This window comes from Parasteatoda tepidariorum, chromosome 8, assembly GCF_982258835.1.
Source record: "Parasteatoda tepidariorum strain Cologne lab strain chromosome 8, Ptep-v5.0, whole genome shotgun sequence".
In the NCBI taxonomy this organism is placed as follows: Eukaryota; Metazoa; Arthropoda; class Arachnida; order Araneae; family Theridiidae; genus Parasteatoda; species Parasteatoda tepidariorum.
This window is the reverse complement of record NC_141762.1, coordinates 21,761,708-21,780,654: the sequence shown is the minus strand read 5'-3', so window position 1 is coordinate 21,780,654 and position 18,947 is coordinate 21,761,708. Positions and strand designations below refer to the sequence as shown.

The window sequence follows — 18,947 nt, the reverse complement described above, 5'->3', positions numbered from 1 at the left end:
CTATGAGAAGAGAGAGACACGATAAGATTGGATCTTTGAGGATATTTATGAACGAAATATTTAAAGTCTCGGGGAAAGCGTGCTTGTAATACCAATAAAAAGTCCGACTTAATGTCCTCTAATGTTATTGTTTTGTTATTAACATCTGAGATTTTACATTAGAAGATGCTTCGTACATCACAGTTTGCTAAAATTCTCTACAAAAATAGAGATTTAAAGAAATTTTTCGCTAATTATGGAAACATAACTCGATCTATGAGTAGTGTTACGAGTAAGTAAAATTATTGGTTTAGTAAAGTTTCAGAATGATTAAAAATGACTAGTGTATATGAATAGTGGTTTTTAAGAAATTTATAATTTTATCGAGAAAAGTTTCTCATTGATTAGATATAATTGCACACCCGTATGATAAATTAAAGGTTATCCTAAATTTCATTAGATTTGTTGCTGTAGTATTGAGTATTTACAAATGGTTTAAAAAAACTTCGGGATCACTTGCTCTTAACTAACAATAATAATTGTCTCACATACTATTTTTTTATTATAATTAACGGTCATTGGCTAACTCAGAGCTGCCATGTCTCTTAAACCGCTGAACCACTAATTGAAAATATAGTAGTAGAGCGGTATTCAAATATAAGGTTGGGAACATTTCCTATCAGTATCCACCTAAATTGTCAAGTTTTGGGAATAACAGGACAAAACTCACTAAGCACCTGAGAAGCTGCGAGAAGTCATTAAAGAATGGAGTAAACTCAAAAGGTTAAAATCATAGTCGCTATACCATTTTGTATTATTTTTAAATTTATTTCACAGCTAAGAACTGGGCAGTTTTACTTGAGGATATTTGTTGGTGGGAACGTGCTGATTAGAAAACATCCCACATTCACACACCCAATTCTAAGATCAACTACAACTTGAGCTACAAGGCTAACTGCAACAGTCACTATGTAAATTTAAGTAAAAAAGAAAATGTGAACCTATGGGATACTTGTTTACCTAAAGATTGGAGAAGCTGGTGGCTTATGCTTTTACATGTTATAGTATTTATCATTTATAGGAACCATTAAGCAAGTTCGCCAACACAAAAAAATTCCAGATTCTAGTTTTGAAAGGTCACTACCTATTGATCATACTCATGTGTATAAAGTTGGACAGTATCGCAATCATTTATGATTACAATACTTATCAAATACAGTCATTCTTGCTGTCTATAATTGATAAAAACGATAATATCAAACAACAATATGGTATATAGATTATTTAATCTTTATAGATGATATAGCATATAGAAGAAAATAATTTCCTAAATATTATTCATTTTGATAATTTTTGAATACAGTATTATTTTGAATGATCATAAATTTTATTTGGGTAGTGAAAGAATTAGCCTTTGTAAAAATAATATGAATTACCATAAATGTATAGTGTATAAGTTACATTCCAGGTAAGTTGACTTTCCAAATCCCTAAATTTTACAAAAATCAGGGGGTTAACCAAAGTTCTCTATAGGGATATAAAAAAAAAGAAAGGCTGGATGCTTCCTCACAGAAAAGGGCACTTTGAGTTTTGAAAGTGATGTAAGAAGATTTAAAATTGCGTGAATAAGCATCGAGATATTGGCAGATTCCGACGCAGTTCCAAATATTCAAATTGGCTAAAATTAGCCCAACGAAATGAATCTAATTGTAGGAAAATCATGTCCACGTAAATGTCTCGTTAGCAGGATATAGGAATAGGAAAACATTCAAAATTTCACCAGATAACAAGTTTTTGATTCCCGGAAGCTTGCAAACCAATGGTCTTGAAATACGATGCCATACTTGCGATTTTTGTGGAAAAATCAATGCCCTGTTTCTAGTTTTTTGACCCAGAAGAATGATACAAAAAACCCGGAATACAGTCACCCCTTATTCGTTCTTATCGGTTATTGGGACCAATGTTTTCGTTGCTGATATCTTGTTAAAGCAGTCTCTAGCATAACCAATAATTACCTATAATAAAACTTTGAGCTGTTTATTTCTTTTTCTTTTAATCAAGAACTCTTTTCTGTAACTATTTGAATATTGTATCTCTTTTGCTTTAATATCAGGTACAAGTGATATTAATTATTTTTAGGAATTCTTATTATCTTAAAATTTTATTCTAGCATGGAACAAAGACTGGAAACCAGGTCCATATCCTCGAACCAAAGAAGAAAGAATTGCTGCAGCTAAGAAGTATTATATGCTACCCGAGGATTATGAACCATATCCTGAAGAAGAAGGTTTTGGTGATTATCCAAAGTTTAAAATGGTACATATGGAAAATAGGAATCCTCATGAGCCTTATGATTGGGAATCCCTGAAGAGAAATTACTGTGAACCAGTAAGCCATGTTTTAATTTTATTTCATCGCAATTCATATTGTTTCTATTTTCATTTAATTGGCTGAAATAATTGCATAGTTTTTATTGTAACTGTTAAAAATAATAATCTAAATGTAAAAATCTGAATTTATTGAAAATCTGTATATTTATTATAGTAGCTGTTTAAATTATTAGCATATAAATTATTAGCAATTAGTGTTCTAAAAAACCCCTGTCTTTATTTAGTGATTAAAACTTGAGAAGTCCCACATCCAAATGCCTGTATGCCAAATGCCTTACAGAATACATGATTTTCTGGACACTTTTTAATAATCAAAATAAACTTAACTTTTTTCATTAATTATATATATATATATTGTTGGTGATTTGTTAAATAAAGTATTGGTAAAAAAAAATTCTTGTTGATTTGTAGAATAGCTAAACATTTTGGTTTGCCTGAATAAGCTCATTAAAAGAGTCCTTGAGAAAAGGAGAAAACAAAAGCAGTTAAAGAAAAACAAACTTAGAGGAGAATAAACTATGAATATTAATGAAGCTCAATATTAATAGTGTTTGAAAAGAACACACACAAGCAAGCTTTGTTTTGCTTTAAACAATTGATGTTTTCATTAAAAATGTACTCAATTCCATTCCTTACTTTATATTTTTTTATTATTAAATCAAACCAATTTACTTTTAAAATTTGAAACTCATTTTTTAGTGTTATTGTTATCTTATTATCTGTGCTGCTAATTGTTCCCTTAACTAGGAAAAAAATAAACTAAAAACTACTAACTAAAACTAAATTATGTAAATGATGTTGAAATTATTGTCTGATCACTTTTATTTTTGTATATATATATATATATTTTAATGTCATTAATTATCATCCTTGATATGGTAATTATTGTTGATTTGTTATCTTTTTAAGAAGGCATGTTTTAATGTTTGTTTACCTTAAGGACCTATTGTCCAAAAAAATTTATTTTCCTGATTTGCCTAAATTCTGACAATTCCATTATATATGGGAATTTCTACTTTATGATGCATATTCTGTGAGTTCTATGGGATAAGGATTGTGGAGTACATATCAAATTAATAAAATTGTTGCTGTGTGTAAAGAGAAAAGTCTAAATTCATTGATTTCGCTTACTTGCTATACATTGTCAAATAAACAAAAAATCATTGAGGTGAAGTGAAAAATAAGTTATGATGAATTTTTTGTAGTATGTAATTCTTCTACATACATGTCTTTGACATGTACATCAACAGATTTATGTGAGAAGTAGAACTAGATTTTAAATATATGTAAAAATATTTATTTCCCCTTGTTGTTAATAGCTGAAGAATAAAATTCGAATAATTCTAAGTATTAAATTGCATTGTTGCTTTTCCTTGATCAGGCTTTTGACCAGTTCTAATTAAAAGCCTAGATAGTTCAAATATTACTGTTCCTGATTTAAAATTCCTTGTTTTGTTTATCAATAGATAAAATATGAATAATAATAGATGGATGAGGAAGTTGAAAGGTCTTGAGTCTTAAAGACCTGTAATTTCCAATGTCTAGCAGAATTATTGGATTTAAGCACCAGAAAAAAAAGTTAGTCCCATCCATTTTTTTTTTTTTTTTTTTTTTTTAAATATGCGGATACCTGAAGGATTCAGTGTTAAATAAAATATTATGTTAACAAACTTTAATTTTTAATAGAAAAAGTTTGGCACTGTGCATTGGCTTTTTTTATTGTAATTTTTCAATTGAAATTAATGTTCATGCTAAATATGTATTAAAAATATTGAAAATCAGATTGGTGTAATTAAGGTAGACTGGGGGGAGAATGATCTTTAAGATTCTAAAAAGTTTTAATGAGATATTGTTTGTTAAGTTTTTTAATATAAACTCTAAGAATTAGTTTTTTTTTCCTAGCAAATTTATATATTTAAAAATAAAATTTTGCCGATTGAAGAATCCTGATGTCTTGTAGAAATTACAAATTTCCTATTGAGAAAAATCCAGTTGAATAAATATTCAAAACTTGAAAGTTAAAACGACTTGCATTGCACCCCCACTAGCTCAGCAATGCAAAACTCACGAAATGGTATTTTGACAGTCATGCCTGGAAAAAATCTCATTTCTGCCTCATTTTTTCACAGGTGGTAAACTAATATTAGTTGTAGAAACAATATACAAGAGGCAGACCTGTATAACATGCAGGAACGCACGAACCTCTTGTGTGGGGAAAAAAAATTATTACTAAAAAGGAAATAATCCACTTCTTTAAAGAAGGTTTGTCTTTTTCAAATTACCGAGAAATTTTTTTTCGTTTTTACACTTTTTCATACCAAGGCAACTTTTATTTAAAATGTCATTCACATGGTTTTTAAGATTAGCGCATCATTTTTCATTTTTTCATGATTTTATATCAAATATCGCATTTTGACCATCACAATTTGAAAACCGCTTTTATGTTCCGTGTTAAAGTGACTTATAAATTATACACCAATATTCGTTTTCGCACGATTTTAAATTGAAGCATTGATATTTGTATTCATGCGATTTTAAAATCGAACATTAATATTTATATTCATGCAATTTTAAGATCAAACATTCCAGTGTGTTGTACGGGATGTTAAGATCAAGCATCGAGATTCGTATGAATACATTTTTAAAACCAAACATTGAGATTCATATTTACACAATTTATGTAAAGGAAATAAAATTTTGCATCAATATTTTTATTAAAACGTTGATTACATTCTGTGGATGGATATTTCCTCTGAACACTTTTTTCTTGTTTAAATGCAGATATTTTTCAACTCTTTAAAAAAGGTTTTTTGCACATAAATTTTTGAATTTCTATTAGCTTTTTAGAGATTAAGCAGAAGTTTAAAACTTTTTTTTTATGGAATGAATTGTTATTTATTTTTTATTTTTTGCTATTAATGAATTGTTTTTAAATTGATCTAAAATTTTTTTTAACAGATGCATCCTGATTTTGATCTGTGTGTCGAGGATAAAATAAATTTTGATAAGAAATTCAAAACACCTTTGTGAGTATAAGTTTATGTTGTTTATATACCCCAGTTATATAATGCAATGAATATATGTTTTTGTACTTTTTATTTGTTGTATGTAGTTAGTGAAACTTTATTTGATGTGATCCTTTTAAATTGAATTTAAAAATTTTATAAAGGCATAAGAAAAATATTCACAATTTAATTAAAAATGTGACTTAATATGACTGGTACCCAACTTTTATGCTCTAATTTAATGTTATGTTAGACCTAAATAACAGTGATACTTGTGGAAGATGATATTGTATATTTTCAAATATAAGCTGAAAAATTTTCGAGAGCTGAAGTTATAATCAGATCCATCAACAGTGAAAATTTCTAGGAGGTCATCGCCAACAGAAACACTTCTCCTTTTGTCGAGCATTAGCAATAACCAGTTAATATCGCAAAACGTACATACAAAGCATGAGAATACAGAAAAGGATATTTGAAAATGGAATTCCTAAATATAAAAATTAAAGAAAGACTACATTTATCTTTTAATAATTCAGTTTTATAAGCTGAGAATGAGTATCTTACTCTGCTGTGAAATTGAAAAATCAACGTAAGTGACAAAAAATTCTAAATTGAGATTTTTATATATGTGGCATTTTTGTATGGTAAGTTACGCAAATAAATAAATAAATCAGAAATAAATTTTATTTTATCAGTTTTTTTAAATTCTATTTTAGCGTTTATAGCATTAGTAATAGAATGAGAAAAGTTGTCAAGCCACTATTCCCGGAATTAATCGTGAAAAACTTGCATTAATTTTTCAATTGCAAGGCACTACAAGCATAACAAGTTTTTTACACCCAACATATTTTCTTCGGTATTTTTTAATGTTTTACTTGAATTTTTTGTCAAGTTGAATAGCTGCTGATGTCGATCCTTAATAGTAAGTGAAAAGCCTGGAGGAGGAGGAAACAAAATAGGTTGGGCTGAGAATATGATGCCAATCGGGGTTGCTGATCTGAAATTCCTGCAGAGTAGAGAGAGTGTACATTTTTATTTCCAACGTAATAGCTTTTTTTTTTACATCTTCTTTTATATAAGTTTAATTTTGGGTGAATTTCCAAATAACAAGCTTACTCTTTGACTTATACACAGATGAGCTTTTATTCAGATACTTCAATGTGGGTTCATAAACTGTTTAATCTTTTTACACATATATACTACTCTTAAACATGCAATCTAAATAATAAAGTGGGGAAGTTCAGTTCAGGAGGGGATTTTCCTACTGCAACAGAGCAGGGAATATGTTTTCTTTCAGTAGGAGATTTCCAAGCTAACTGAATTAATAACTTTTTTCTTGGAATTTTCTGCATGCTGCAAAAGACATTACTACTATATCTATTACATTATATATTCTATTGACTGAATTCATATCTTTGATTGTAAATATTAACGCTTTTACAGTGAATTTAAAGAATCTAACTCATGTTGTTAGGTTAAAGGAATAAATAAAATATGCTAAAATGTAAACTTCTTTTATTAACTCCCTGTCCCATGTTACTAAACAGTGTCAATATTGTTCATAAGTAACCTGGATTTTTTAAAAATGTTAAATTTATTCTTTGGAGTTACTTTCTAGTAAGTTGATGAAATGTGTACATTTGTTTATTCTTTTTCTACAACTGAGATTGAACACAACAGTTTTTATTGTGAATTCTTGTTTAGTAAAATCAACGGTTCCAGAAATTGGTTTTGCGGAACCTTGGGTTCTGAGATTTAGGACTTTTTTAACCAGTAATAATTATAATTCTTATATTCCATCAATAATACATAATTTATTTGATGTTTCAGTTGTCTATAGGAAATTATTTTTGTAAAATACCACTAAAAAAGTAAAACCAATATTTAAAAAAAAGTGTTTTTTAAACAGTGAAATGTTAAATAAATAAAATAAAGAAGATCCATTTTTAACAAATTCCAAATGTATTTGTCGTTGAACTTTTCAATTCAAAACAAAATAAAAAATCAAGAACAAAAAAATATTTTCTTTAACTGCTATTCTCAAGGTTAATAGCAGTTTTGTTTTGAAAACCATAATTCAGATTATCTTATTTCTTTTCATTATATGCATATACACTACAGTCAATGTTCTCAAAATAATTAGTAGTTTATTTGCTTATATATATTATTTGGTGATATATATATAGTATCAGGATACCGCCAAATGAAGATTGATCATTTAGGGCAGTGTTCCCCAACCTTTTTATCACCGCAGACCTGTCAACGTTCGATAATTTTACCACGGCCCCCAGGAGAGGGGGGCGACGACGTTGATTGTTTATATTTTAGATAATTTTTAATTACATATTATGTTTTAATTACATATATTAATTTTAATTTAATTGTATTTAAACATGCCTTCAAAACAAAATACTGTTACACCAAAAAATAAATATAAAGTGATTTAGCATTTTAACTTACTAGAACGTTAAATCAATGAGAACCCTAAGCTTGTTTCTTTGCAATGAGATGGTTCCATCTGGGGGTAATCGGAGACAATGATACATTACAAAAATTTATGGCACTACCTTCGGGGGCCCCTTTTTGTTAAATAAATAAAATTTTAATGGAACACAGATATTTTTAATTTGGGGTATAAATTCAGTTTCAATGAAATGGGCGGCCCGGTACCATTTGATCCACGGACCGGGGGTTGGGGAACACTGATTTAGGGTTCATAGCCGGAAAAGTTGGGAACTGTTACCTAGATCAAATTTAATTTTACTATTGCCAAGAATTAGACTTTAAACATTTTTGTACCAACTTAGATATTTTAATAAGAATTTATTGCAACTTTTTATTGTTTATTTCATACCTGTCTAGGTAAGATTTTGATTTATTCTTTTTTTAACATTTTCTATAAGTTCTGGAATAAAAGTTTGAAATAGTATATTAATTTTGTTTTCAATTTAGTTTTCTTTCACCTTATTTTTTGTTGTATTTATATTTGTCAACTTAAATTTGTTATAAAAGTAAGAAATCTTAAACGAAATTTTAAAACTCTATTTTCTTTCAAGTATTACACAAGCATACATATTTTATAAACAATTAATTTATATATCTTGTTTTTAATAATGAAGTATACAATGAGTGAAATATCTTGTAATACTTCTGTTTGTCTAAGTTGATCCATTTCCGCACAATATGCTAGAAAAATATGTTTAGTTTTCTATGTTCGAGATGAAGAAAAACAATATGTTAACATTTCATTCTATACACAAAAATTATGTATGAGCATAAATAATACATATTTAAAAATTATATAAAATTGAAGAATTCTTTTTTTTAAAACTTCATTAAGAATTGGTTTTTTATTTTAACTAGAGAAGAGAAGTTTATTTTCAAATATAAAATAAAGCCTCCATTTTTTTTACTACTAATGTTTCATTCCTGTAATTTTAGTTTAAGATTAAACATGCTTTTGAGCAAAATCTTAAACAACTAATCATTCATTAATCGCAATATTTATATTTCACAAAGATTTTATGTATAACTATTCAGTAAATTGTGTTTAAAACATTTAATAATTCAATTTTTAACTTAAATTTCTGGCGAAATAACTTCGAAATCCCATCCCTCTGAAAATAGACACAGCACCAGCTTCTAAAAACCAATACTTTATTTTTTCAGGGTGATTATTTCTGCTGTGATAAAACTATTCATATACTAAACCTAACTCTAGAAGAGTAGCTTAACAGAGAATGTTTTTCCACTAAGCTATAATTGTTGTGATCAATCTAGGTTAACTATGCCTCTAATTAAAGAACTTAGTGTAAAACATGTTATTCCATTAGACTCAAATTGCTGTAATAAAATGTACTTAACAGTGTTGCAGTGCAAACAAAATTATTTATGGAAAGCAATTCACAACTTCGTGGGGAGGGTTGGAGGAATCTAGAATTATCTTGGATAATTTTTGTTCAACAGCTTATAAATCATCTAAAGTTTTGTTAGTTAGGTTACTTTATTTTTGTTTTTTTGTAACCTTTTTAACTTTTCTTCCCTTTTACTGAAAAATAATTCTAAATATTTTTATTAGAGTAATTATTTTTACTTGTTTTCATTACACCTCTGTCGATTTAGCAAATGGGCAAAACTGGAAAAATATTTCTCCCCAATATACTATTTCCCTATCTAATAATATGGAAAAATCGCTGTTGCTATGCAGAGAAGACTGCAGGTTTTAATACGACTTTTTACGTGTAGAACCGTCAGTGGATTAAAATCAATTGAAAATGTATATTGGCTTACATATAATTAATTGATTATTAATAAAACAAATGCACTTCATTTCTTTTAACAAATTTAAAAAAATTGCATGCTAAGTAGCTGTTTTTCTCTTTATTGACAAATATTTCTAGAAATGGTTAAAAGGTAATGACATTTCATAATTCTAGTTTCAAAATAGAAATGTAAAGTTAATCAAAGCTAATTTTGCAATTGATTGTCTTAATTTGGTACAATAGTTTTCTAACTTAGCACATTCATGAAGATGGCTTTTAAATTATTTGTATTGCCTGCAAATTATGTTAAAACTTTTTTTTATGTGTGTTCCGTCTCATCCTGGTTTCAATATAACCCTTTTTCTAATTGAAAACTCGGGTTTAAACATGTCATTCCATTAAGTTCTTCAATTATGTTAATGAGAAAATTTACATAAAATATTTATAGTTTTTTTGCTATCTTACTATTTGATTGATATAAATGTGGTCTATTTGATATAGGTGGAGACAGTTTATTTATTTAGCAACTGGTGTGACTTTGTGGATGACTATTGGCTACTGGGACATCACACATCCTTTAGACCAACACATTGTAAGAAATTGTTGTTTTTTAAAACATTACAAGTTGTGGCTTGAAAAATCAAAATCAGAATTATTCAAAAATAGTGTCTTAAATTTCAATAAGTAAAATTGTTACATGCACAGTTGAAAAAATGTATGTAACAGACACAGGCATAATAAAATAACATAAAGTCAAATTGTTACAGATACTTTTTGACTGAAAAGGTTTTGTTTTCAATATGTTTGTTTTTAGTGCTTCATTACGTATGTAAAGATATCAAATAGTTGGTGTTGATTCTTTAATTTTTCTTTTAGGCTATGTAAGAGTTTTAAAATAATACAAATTTTATTTTATGACTAATTTCATTTAAGTTTGCTTATTTTTATGTTCTATACTGTTGCGTCTTAGCCCATTGTTTTTTTCATCTTTTAACTTTTCTTTTCCATTTATAAACACCTTTTACAATTTTTAAAATTTATTATCTGATTAAATTAGTTAGTTAAATTAGTTTAGTTAAATTAGTCAAATTTTCAATGTTTCCTAACTAAAGCATATTCATTTTGATCTTATTTGCAGTTGGTTCAATTTTCTAAAGTTTCAGAATAAAATTCCATGAAAATTTTACATTAAATATAGTTAAATAAAGCATTTTCCCTAACCTGTGATTTTTTTTTCAGTTTAAATAAAAATCATGAAACAGCATTCTAGAAATTTTAAAATTTCACAGATACAGAAATAACTTATCAACTATTTTTTTTTTTTTTAATATAATGGGCTGAATGTTGCATATTTGTCCAAATTTATAATTTGTCAAATAATTATATTTAATTGCGTACTTATTTATTTTTGAAATTATTTTAATATTGTTCCTATGAGAAATTGATAGATAGGATAATTTTAGAATGTTATCATTCTGATGCTCTTCTTTATTTAAGCAGTCATCAGTTTTATTTTAGTGATCATATGGAGTTAAATTTTTTGATCTCTAATTAACTCAACAGGCATTCGAGTAGCTTTGCAATAAGTGGTTTTTCTGGAAGCATCATTGCCCCCAATATTTCAAAGATGTCCTGTGTCTGGCACTGTGTCGATGCTCATATTGCAGTTTTACGCTATAAACTTTGTTTGAGTTATCATTTAAAGTTACAGCCCTAAATTAGGTCATATTTTTTGTTACATATATTTTTGTGCATTATTAATTAGTTTTTTATTTTTACAGGTCAATAAACAATATCCACACAGCGGTCAAGTTCATTACAGCTTTGAACCTGCAGAAGAGTGAATTATTCTAAGAGTGAAATTATTGTAGATAAATGTTTAATGCTTTAATTTGTATTTCATTAAAACTGAATAATATGAATATCTCTTTGTCATTATGAGTGAAGCCACTTTATCTCACCATTTAAATGAAAATAAATCTGCTACCTAATGATTCAATTCCAAAATCAGATAAAAGTGGAATGTTTAGTAAAAAATATTTTCATTTAGTCTCAGTGATCAAACTCAGTTAAATTAAAACCTGTTTTAAATTAGTCTTTCAATTAAAAATTTCAAACAATAAATTTCGACTTTTAACCTTTTTTTTAAAAAAAATTATGAGTAAAAAATGTAATTTTCTAGCAAAAATTGCTATTTAATGATTAGAAAAATGATTAGTTTTACTTGCTTTGACAAGAGTGACTATTGTTTTTATTTCATAAACGGCGAACCCAATTTTTGGATTTACAACTATTAATGTTCAACTCTATAGCCTTGTAATTTTGATCCCAATCCTGAAGACAAGGGAACTCCTAGATCAAGTATTGGGAGAAATTTGCCTTTGTGGAGGACTCTATGATAGAACTAACCCCGCATTTACATTATGTGGAGAGGAAAACCATGAAAATCTCCAATGGTTATCCTGATGTCAAGGGGACACTAACCCATGATTCATCTACCACTGAGGATGTCTTACATCAGCACAGTGGTCATTACGCTCTATGTGCAGAATTCAACTCTAATGGCTATTGCTGGGAATTGAACACCGTTTACCTCATTGAACTGTGTTTGATTCCCAACAATTCGATTCTTTTTGTCGATATATATTAGAAGGTGAATGCTCTACCCCTGAGCCACCACGGTTCAAGGCTATTGTTTAGAATACTTATCTTCATCTGATTACATTTGCTGTACATAACTGCGAAATCTACTGGATTTATCAGTAGACTACTGGATTTTGGTCTTCTGGTTTAATAAAAATTCCCCTGTTTTCTGTACATTTTAGAATATTCCATAGAATCTAGTAAGCTTCTTAAGAAAATTGAAATAGACTTTTTACACGATTTATTGGTTGCTTTAATATTTAAATAAGTATTACTAATTCATAATGAACCATATAGTAATCATTTTAAAGCATTCTTTTGTTCTAAAATTTTCAGTTTATTTTTGTTTAGAAAATTTAATTTTTAATTAAAAAATCTTTTAACCATCAATAATAAATTACTTGTCTATTTCATGCAAAGTTAGTTAATATAATTAAAAACATTTTAAGTTAATTTAATGTTGAACATAAATGAAAAATATTGAATATTTATTAGTGTAAAAGTCCCTAAAATTCCCCATATGTAAAATATTTAGTATATTATGCAACTGTTAACATGAAATTTATATTATTTGGAAAAATCTACTGGATTTTTTTCTTGTCTATGTTAGAAGCTATGAGTATAACCAGTTTAGCATTTGAATTATATTTTGTACCTGTAAAGCTATTTTAGAGATCAATATCAATGCTATGTAATGTTTTTTTTTTCTGTAGCTATTGTAAGATATGTCCCTAAAAAATTTGTGCTGGTTTCGCTTTTGGTCTTAGTAGTGTGCCAATTACAAACTACATGTTAAAATATTCTCTATAGCTATATAATTATAATCTACAAGTTAAATATTCTTTATAATAAACTAAAATTTACCAAACTATATTTTCTTTAAAATAGATCATGAATTGCAGAATGCGATTATTTTAAATTTTGTGAATACGATTCATTATGCCTAATTTTTAAATCGTGATATGTTACAAGTAAATTAAATTACATGAAACATAAAGCAAGTTCTTGAATTTGTTTTTGAAAATTGAGAGCGAATCCTGTAATGAATAAAATAACACTATCTATTTTTATATAAAAAAAAAATTTTAATAATACTTTTAAATTATAGTAATAGTAAATAAGCACAAATCTTTTTTAAGCAAAATTTTAAGAGCAATGAGTTGAATTTCTTAATTAGAAATAAAACATGATTGATTGAATTTCCCAAGTGGAAGAAAATTTATTCTAAATGATGGAATCTATTTTTAATTACAAACAATATGCTGACGCTAAAAATCAATTAATCAGTTAATACAACCAAATTTTAAATATCAGCTCGGGAAAGTTTCACTAAGTAAAGATTATTTAAATGTTTCTATCATTCATTGCAAAAGTTAACTGACTGAAGAGCTTTGGAAAGAGCTTAGCTCAATTTGTTTACTTGTTCTTTTTTTCTTTCATTATACCAATTTAATTTTTCCCGCCTGGTATGAAATCGTACTTCACTGAAATAAAAACACTCCGGTGGACTGTAATACATAAAACACTCATTTTATTAGCGCTCTTCACGTGGTGTTCACCAACACACACACACTTGGGGATGATCTCACAGCGCACTTCAAAGTGCATTTTCAAGGCTCGTCAACACAATTAAAGAATTTTTTTTCAAAATCATAGTATGCATATATATGTTAATTTTCTGAAATAATTTTAATTTTGTAAGTGAAAAGTAACAGTTTATAAACTTTGCTAAATAACAAAAGCTCTTTTAATAATCTATGTATTCTTACAAAGTGCTAAGTTTCTTTGCCAACTTGTTCTAATTTGAATTTTAAAATTATGTATGTGGCCAAACAATGTTTAAGAGGAAAGGGACCTAAAAAGTTCTGCAAAATTTGAATTAAAATTAAATTGAAGTAATCAATAAGAAATAGTTTTGAAATTTATTATTAAAAGATTAAAGAAACTGTACTACTTATAATTTGAACAGAAGAATTAGGACTAAGAAACATTACATTTTATTTTGGTAACCAACCTTAGAAAAATGGCATGTATAGCAAAGAATACCTTTACTTCAGGTAAAATGTCGCATTGATTAGATATTTTATAGCAGAGAATGGTCACCAATAGTAAGTCATTGAAACTTCAATAATTAAGTTTATTAATTAACAAAATTTTTATGAACACAAAAACTATTCATTTTTATTATTCAACTACAATTACATACCTTGATTCCAAAAAAAAAAAAAAAACTGACTACAATATGACATGCACTTATTATATTAGTCTATGTATTTAAAAGTAAAAAAAACTGTTCCTTATAATGTTTTTATTATTTATTTACACTTACATACAACTTAAAAAGCAATTTGAGTACAATATTGCTTATACATATATTAAATAAAATTTCTGTAGACATTTATAGAAATAACATTAAAATAATCAAACTAATTTTAAGGTTTTTCAACAAATTTGTGACATCTAATAACTTGAAGTTTAAAAAGAATATTTTTTATAGAATAGCATTAAATACAATAGGAAAGATCTTCCTGATCTTGTGGAAACAACAAACAAATGAAACATAAGGTGGAATGTCTAAAAATTTATACAGTTTTAATTTAATATTTTATAAAACTGAAATAAAATTAGCCTCATTTTTCAGTATGAAAAATATCAAGAGATTTAAGATTAAATTATATTCTGAAGGCAATCAAGCTGTAGGTCTGTTTCTTTTATTAATAGTTTTGAAAATTCTAACAATAAATCACAAGAACAGTGAACTTTTAATAACACTCTTTAAACACTGGTGTCTTTTTCTGCATTGAAGATAAAATCTTCCTAACAATAATTTTTCAAATTTGAAATCATTTAGATCTAAGAGAATTATTCATTGAAATTTTTTTAATATACAAAATTAATTATTGCTTATTTTTTTAATGTAAATGAAAAATAATTTAATTCTAACTACTTTTTTGAATTTTATATTTTAGTACAAATATAGTTCCGATAATTTAACAGATATTTTTTAGTAACTATTAGAATGATTTTTAAAATTGAAAAGACCAAAATATATTTTTGCTTGTTATTAAAGCAAAATATAAAAATTAGAAAAAAATATAGAAAAGGGACAATAGTGTGTCATCTGTAAGGACTAACAATAAAAAAAAATTTTAAAAAGAAAACATGTTCTGAAATAAATAATAAAAAAAAACTAATTCAGAGATGTATTATTTTTGGTTTAATTTTATTTAAAGGCATAATTTTTTTTCTAATTGTTGAAACATTTTTGGAATATCCATACATACAATAAAAGCTTGATTATCCAGAGTATACAGGAAATCGACAAATTACAGATCTGGGAAAATTCTAGCTATTTTGTCACCAAAAATCTAAATTTACGTTTCCTTTTTTTGAGAGTGAAATTTTAAACCACTCAGGACAACTAGCAAAGTTGTAGATCTAGATCTCCTAAATTAACTTATGCCAAAATTACTTTTTTTAAATATTTATTTTTTTAAATTTCTAGTTAATGAAATATTAATTACTATAAAATAAACCACAGAAATTTAAATTAAACATTAAAAACACATGTTTAAACAATATTTGACTTTTTTAAAACACTTAAAGTGAAAAAGAATGTTTAAAATATAAACCAATGATTGACATTTAAAAAATTGTATTTAGGTTTAGCATACCTAGCAAAATAAGAAAATTTGATAATTAATAGTAAAGTGACATTTTGTTCATGATATTGTATTTATATAATGTTATTCTATTAATCATTATTTTTCATCATGTATAAATACAACTTATAATAGAAAAATATTCTTATTTTACTAAATATGAAAAAATTCGAAGGAAAAAAAAAAGAATGGTTACAAAAACAAATTAAGAATAGATAAAAGTAATTGCACATGAAATATATTTTTTCCTGACATTAAGAAATGAAAATTTAAAACTATTACGAAAAAATTATATCTTTCGCAATGAATTTAAAATTTCTTTGAATTAGAAAATTAAACCTTTTACTAATTTTTTTTTCCTGACTTTTCCAGATCATTTAGTCATCCTGATCAATAAGTACAAAAAAAAACTATAAGAGTGTTTTTACGATGTAAGAAAAAGCAAATCTTACTATAAATAAATACAGCAGATATACTAGTTTAAATAATTCTAGACATACTGAATTAAGAAGCTTAATACTAACTTTACCTAAAAATAACAGCAGAGCTCGAAACTAGCAGCAGTTTCTTTGTCCGATACCCTATCGCAAAATAATTATCAGAGGTTCCCGGGACCAAAAGTCAATGTAAAGATTATATGCTGCTTTATTTTTATGATTTTGGTTTTGTATTTCAGTCAGCATTTGTGACAGAATATCATAATCCCTCATAATTTTGTTCTTTCAACAATTCATAATTTTTTATTTAAATTCACTTTATTAAATTTTTTATTCTAAGAAAAAATCTAACCAAGGCATATAAATAGACCAGTGATATTTTCTAGTTAACTAGTCCTTCAAACTAACGACTAAATTTTCTTAAATTCTATCCATGTAACATTTCCTGCAATAAATAAATTTTATTTCAAAGGATTAATTAGCAGAGAATGGAGTAATATAATGTAAACCATTAGCTTTTACATCACAATTAAAACATAAGTGTTGCAATATAATTAGCTATAGAACAGTAACAAAAAACATGGGAGTAACCTATGGTAATTGGAAAATTCGGGGATATTTCCGTATCGTGATCTGCCATGCCAGCTACAATCGCCAAGGTGCCAAATGCATTTTAAACTTGCAATTTTTTTTTAAAAAAAAAGCATGTAGATCTTTGCTTGGGGGTGGTTAAAACTGGCATAACTTAGCAATTACTCTGCCACAGATCACAATACGAAAATCTCCCTGAAAACTCAGTGATAATAACATCAACAGTTCTTGCTAGAAATTTATTTAAATGATTCATTAGCAGATAGTGGAGTAATACTATCCAAACCATTAGCTTTTACATCACAATCAAAACATAAGTATGAAGGATCTGCCATTACAATACTAGCAATACAGTAGTAACAAAAAACATGGGAGCAACCTATGGTATGTGGAAAATTTGGAATATCTCCACATATCATACATTCATTTAGCTGCATATGAAGTCTTCTGTATACATGATTCGAAGATCTTGACAAAAACGTACGTTTAAAATGACCTTTTATTTTGTGAATGTTAATTAAAGGCATAATGAATCCTAGAAACTCTGCCAAACCATACCATAACATCTCTCGATGCACATTATCGTCCATGACACGGCGAATATCTTGAGGAACAGTATAAAGAGGACGTAAGCGCAGCAATCGCTCTAATACAGAAGGATAATAAGATTTTTGAAGGAATATACAGAAGTTTAAAAGAGTTAACATTTTATAAACGATGTTAAAGTTATTTTCAAAATTATAAGAAGCATCTACGATTGACATGCCAAATTCTGTGTTTGGCAAAGAAAGTAGCGATTTTCGTACTAATCTTTCCCAAAGCCATGGAACACAAATACTAAAAAATGCCAATATTCGAAGTTCGTTATTTGTAGCTGGATTATTGTTGTTAGTGTTACGATATTGAAGTTGAAAAAGGTTTTGACCAAATGTACCTCCGAGATATCTTAGTGGAAGGTATTTGAAACAAAATCTGAAGAGTATATCAAATTCAGGACCTAATCGAGTTGTGAAAGAATTCGGTAAATATTTAAAAGCCTGACGGTAATGAGTATTTAATAAATTAGATAGTTCTTCATCGAGACAAATTGCATCCAGCTGATCAACCCGACGGGCAAACTTTGACATTGTTGTTAGTTCTTGTAAACCTCAACAGAATTATTTCATGTAACAAAAAGAAACTTATTTTTTAACAGTCGACAAGCAGACAACTGCCAACAGAAAACAGCAGCGAGTTGAAAGTAAATTAGATATTCGCTTATAGCTTACTCACTGCCGCCGTGCAGAATGACAGAGCGCCCTCTATTCACAGCAAATAGCTCCATAAGGTTTTCATTCCTTCAAAAATTATTTATCCAGGTAATTACTGCTTTTATTAAAATGTTTTCCCCCTTAACAAGTATAGAGCTTTGTAAAAATTATTTTTAGTATACATTTGCTGTAACAATTTGAATTTTTATTTAAAAATCTATTTTTTTCTGTTTTTGTAAAATCATTTCCAATTTCAGGAAGAAAAAAATTTAAAAATTAACTTTTATATTTTTAATTTCTTTAGTTGAAAGTTTTATCCCTTTAAATTTTTTTTCTTCTCAGATTTGAAATCACCAAAGGAGTTAAAGTTTGGTTTGAAGAAACTTTAGAGATCACTCTGACTAGTTATTTATAATGAACCCACAAGTCTGCATATGTTTGAGAAGAAATAAATCACTTATTTTAATAAAAAGGAAAAAATTTATAAAAAAATAACCAGTACTAAAAACCACTCTTACAAAACTAAGTTATTAAAAGATAGAAAAAAAGGCATTTATATACTAAGTGAGCTATTTTGTAAATAAACTAAAAATATATTTATTAGCTTAGAAAGTCAATATACTAAAAAATTTAAAGAAAATTAATGATTTTCTCATCTTTGCCCTATCTATTCTATTGCTTCTTTAATGGTATTTAATCTTTCAAAACATCGCGATAAGCATTTGTAC

The 18,947-nt window shown here is 27.2% G+C and overlaps 2 protein-coding genes across 2 annotated transcripts; one reads left to right on the top strand and one right to left on the bottom strand.

Moving 5' to 3' along the window:
* Window positions 1-13: 13 nt before the first annotated feature.
* ND-ASHI (NADH:ubiquinone oxidoreductase subunit ASHI) lies at window positions 14-11,558 on the top strand. The gene is made up of 5 exons (XM_016061606.4): window positions 14-271; window positions 2,150-2,367; window positions 5,328-5,395; window positions 10,138-10,228; window positions 11,418-11,558. The coding sequence occupies exons 1-5, from the start codon at window positions 166-168 to the stop codon at window positions 11,478-11,480; spliced, it is 546 nt and encodes a 181-aa protein (XP_015917092.3). The 5' UTR covers window positions 14-165; the 3' UTR covers window positions 11,481-11,558.
* Window positions 11,559-14,395: 2,837 nt separating this feature from the next.
* Window positions 14,396-18,233, bottom strand: Pex2 (peroxisomal biogenesis factor 2). Its single transcript, XM_071180608.2, has one exon. It carries the CDS (start codon window positions 18,094-18,096, stop codon window positions 17,209-17,211), a length of 888 nt encoding a protein of 295 aa, XP_071036709.2. The 5' UTR covers window positions 18,097-18,233; the 3' UTR covers window positions 14,396-17,208.
* Window positions 18,234-18,947: the final 714 nt, after the last annotated feature.

Coding starts and splice junctions, on each gene's coding strand:
- ND-ASHI (XM_016061606.4), top strand. CDS start 166: ATGCTTCGTACATCACAGTTTGCTAAAATTCTCTACAAAAATAGAGAT. Junction 272..2,149: donor ATCTATGAGTAGTGTTACGA/GTAAGTAAAATT, acceptor ATTTTATTCTAG/CATGGAACAAAGACTGGAAA. Junction 10,229..11,417: donor ATCCTTTAGACCAACACATT/GTAAGAAATTGT, acceptor TTATTTTTACAG/GTCAATAAACAATATCCACA.
- Pex2 (XM_071180608.2), bottom strand. CDS start 18,096: ATGTCAAAGTTTGCCCGTCGGGTTGATCAGCTGGATGCAATTTGTCTC.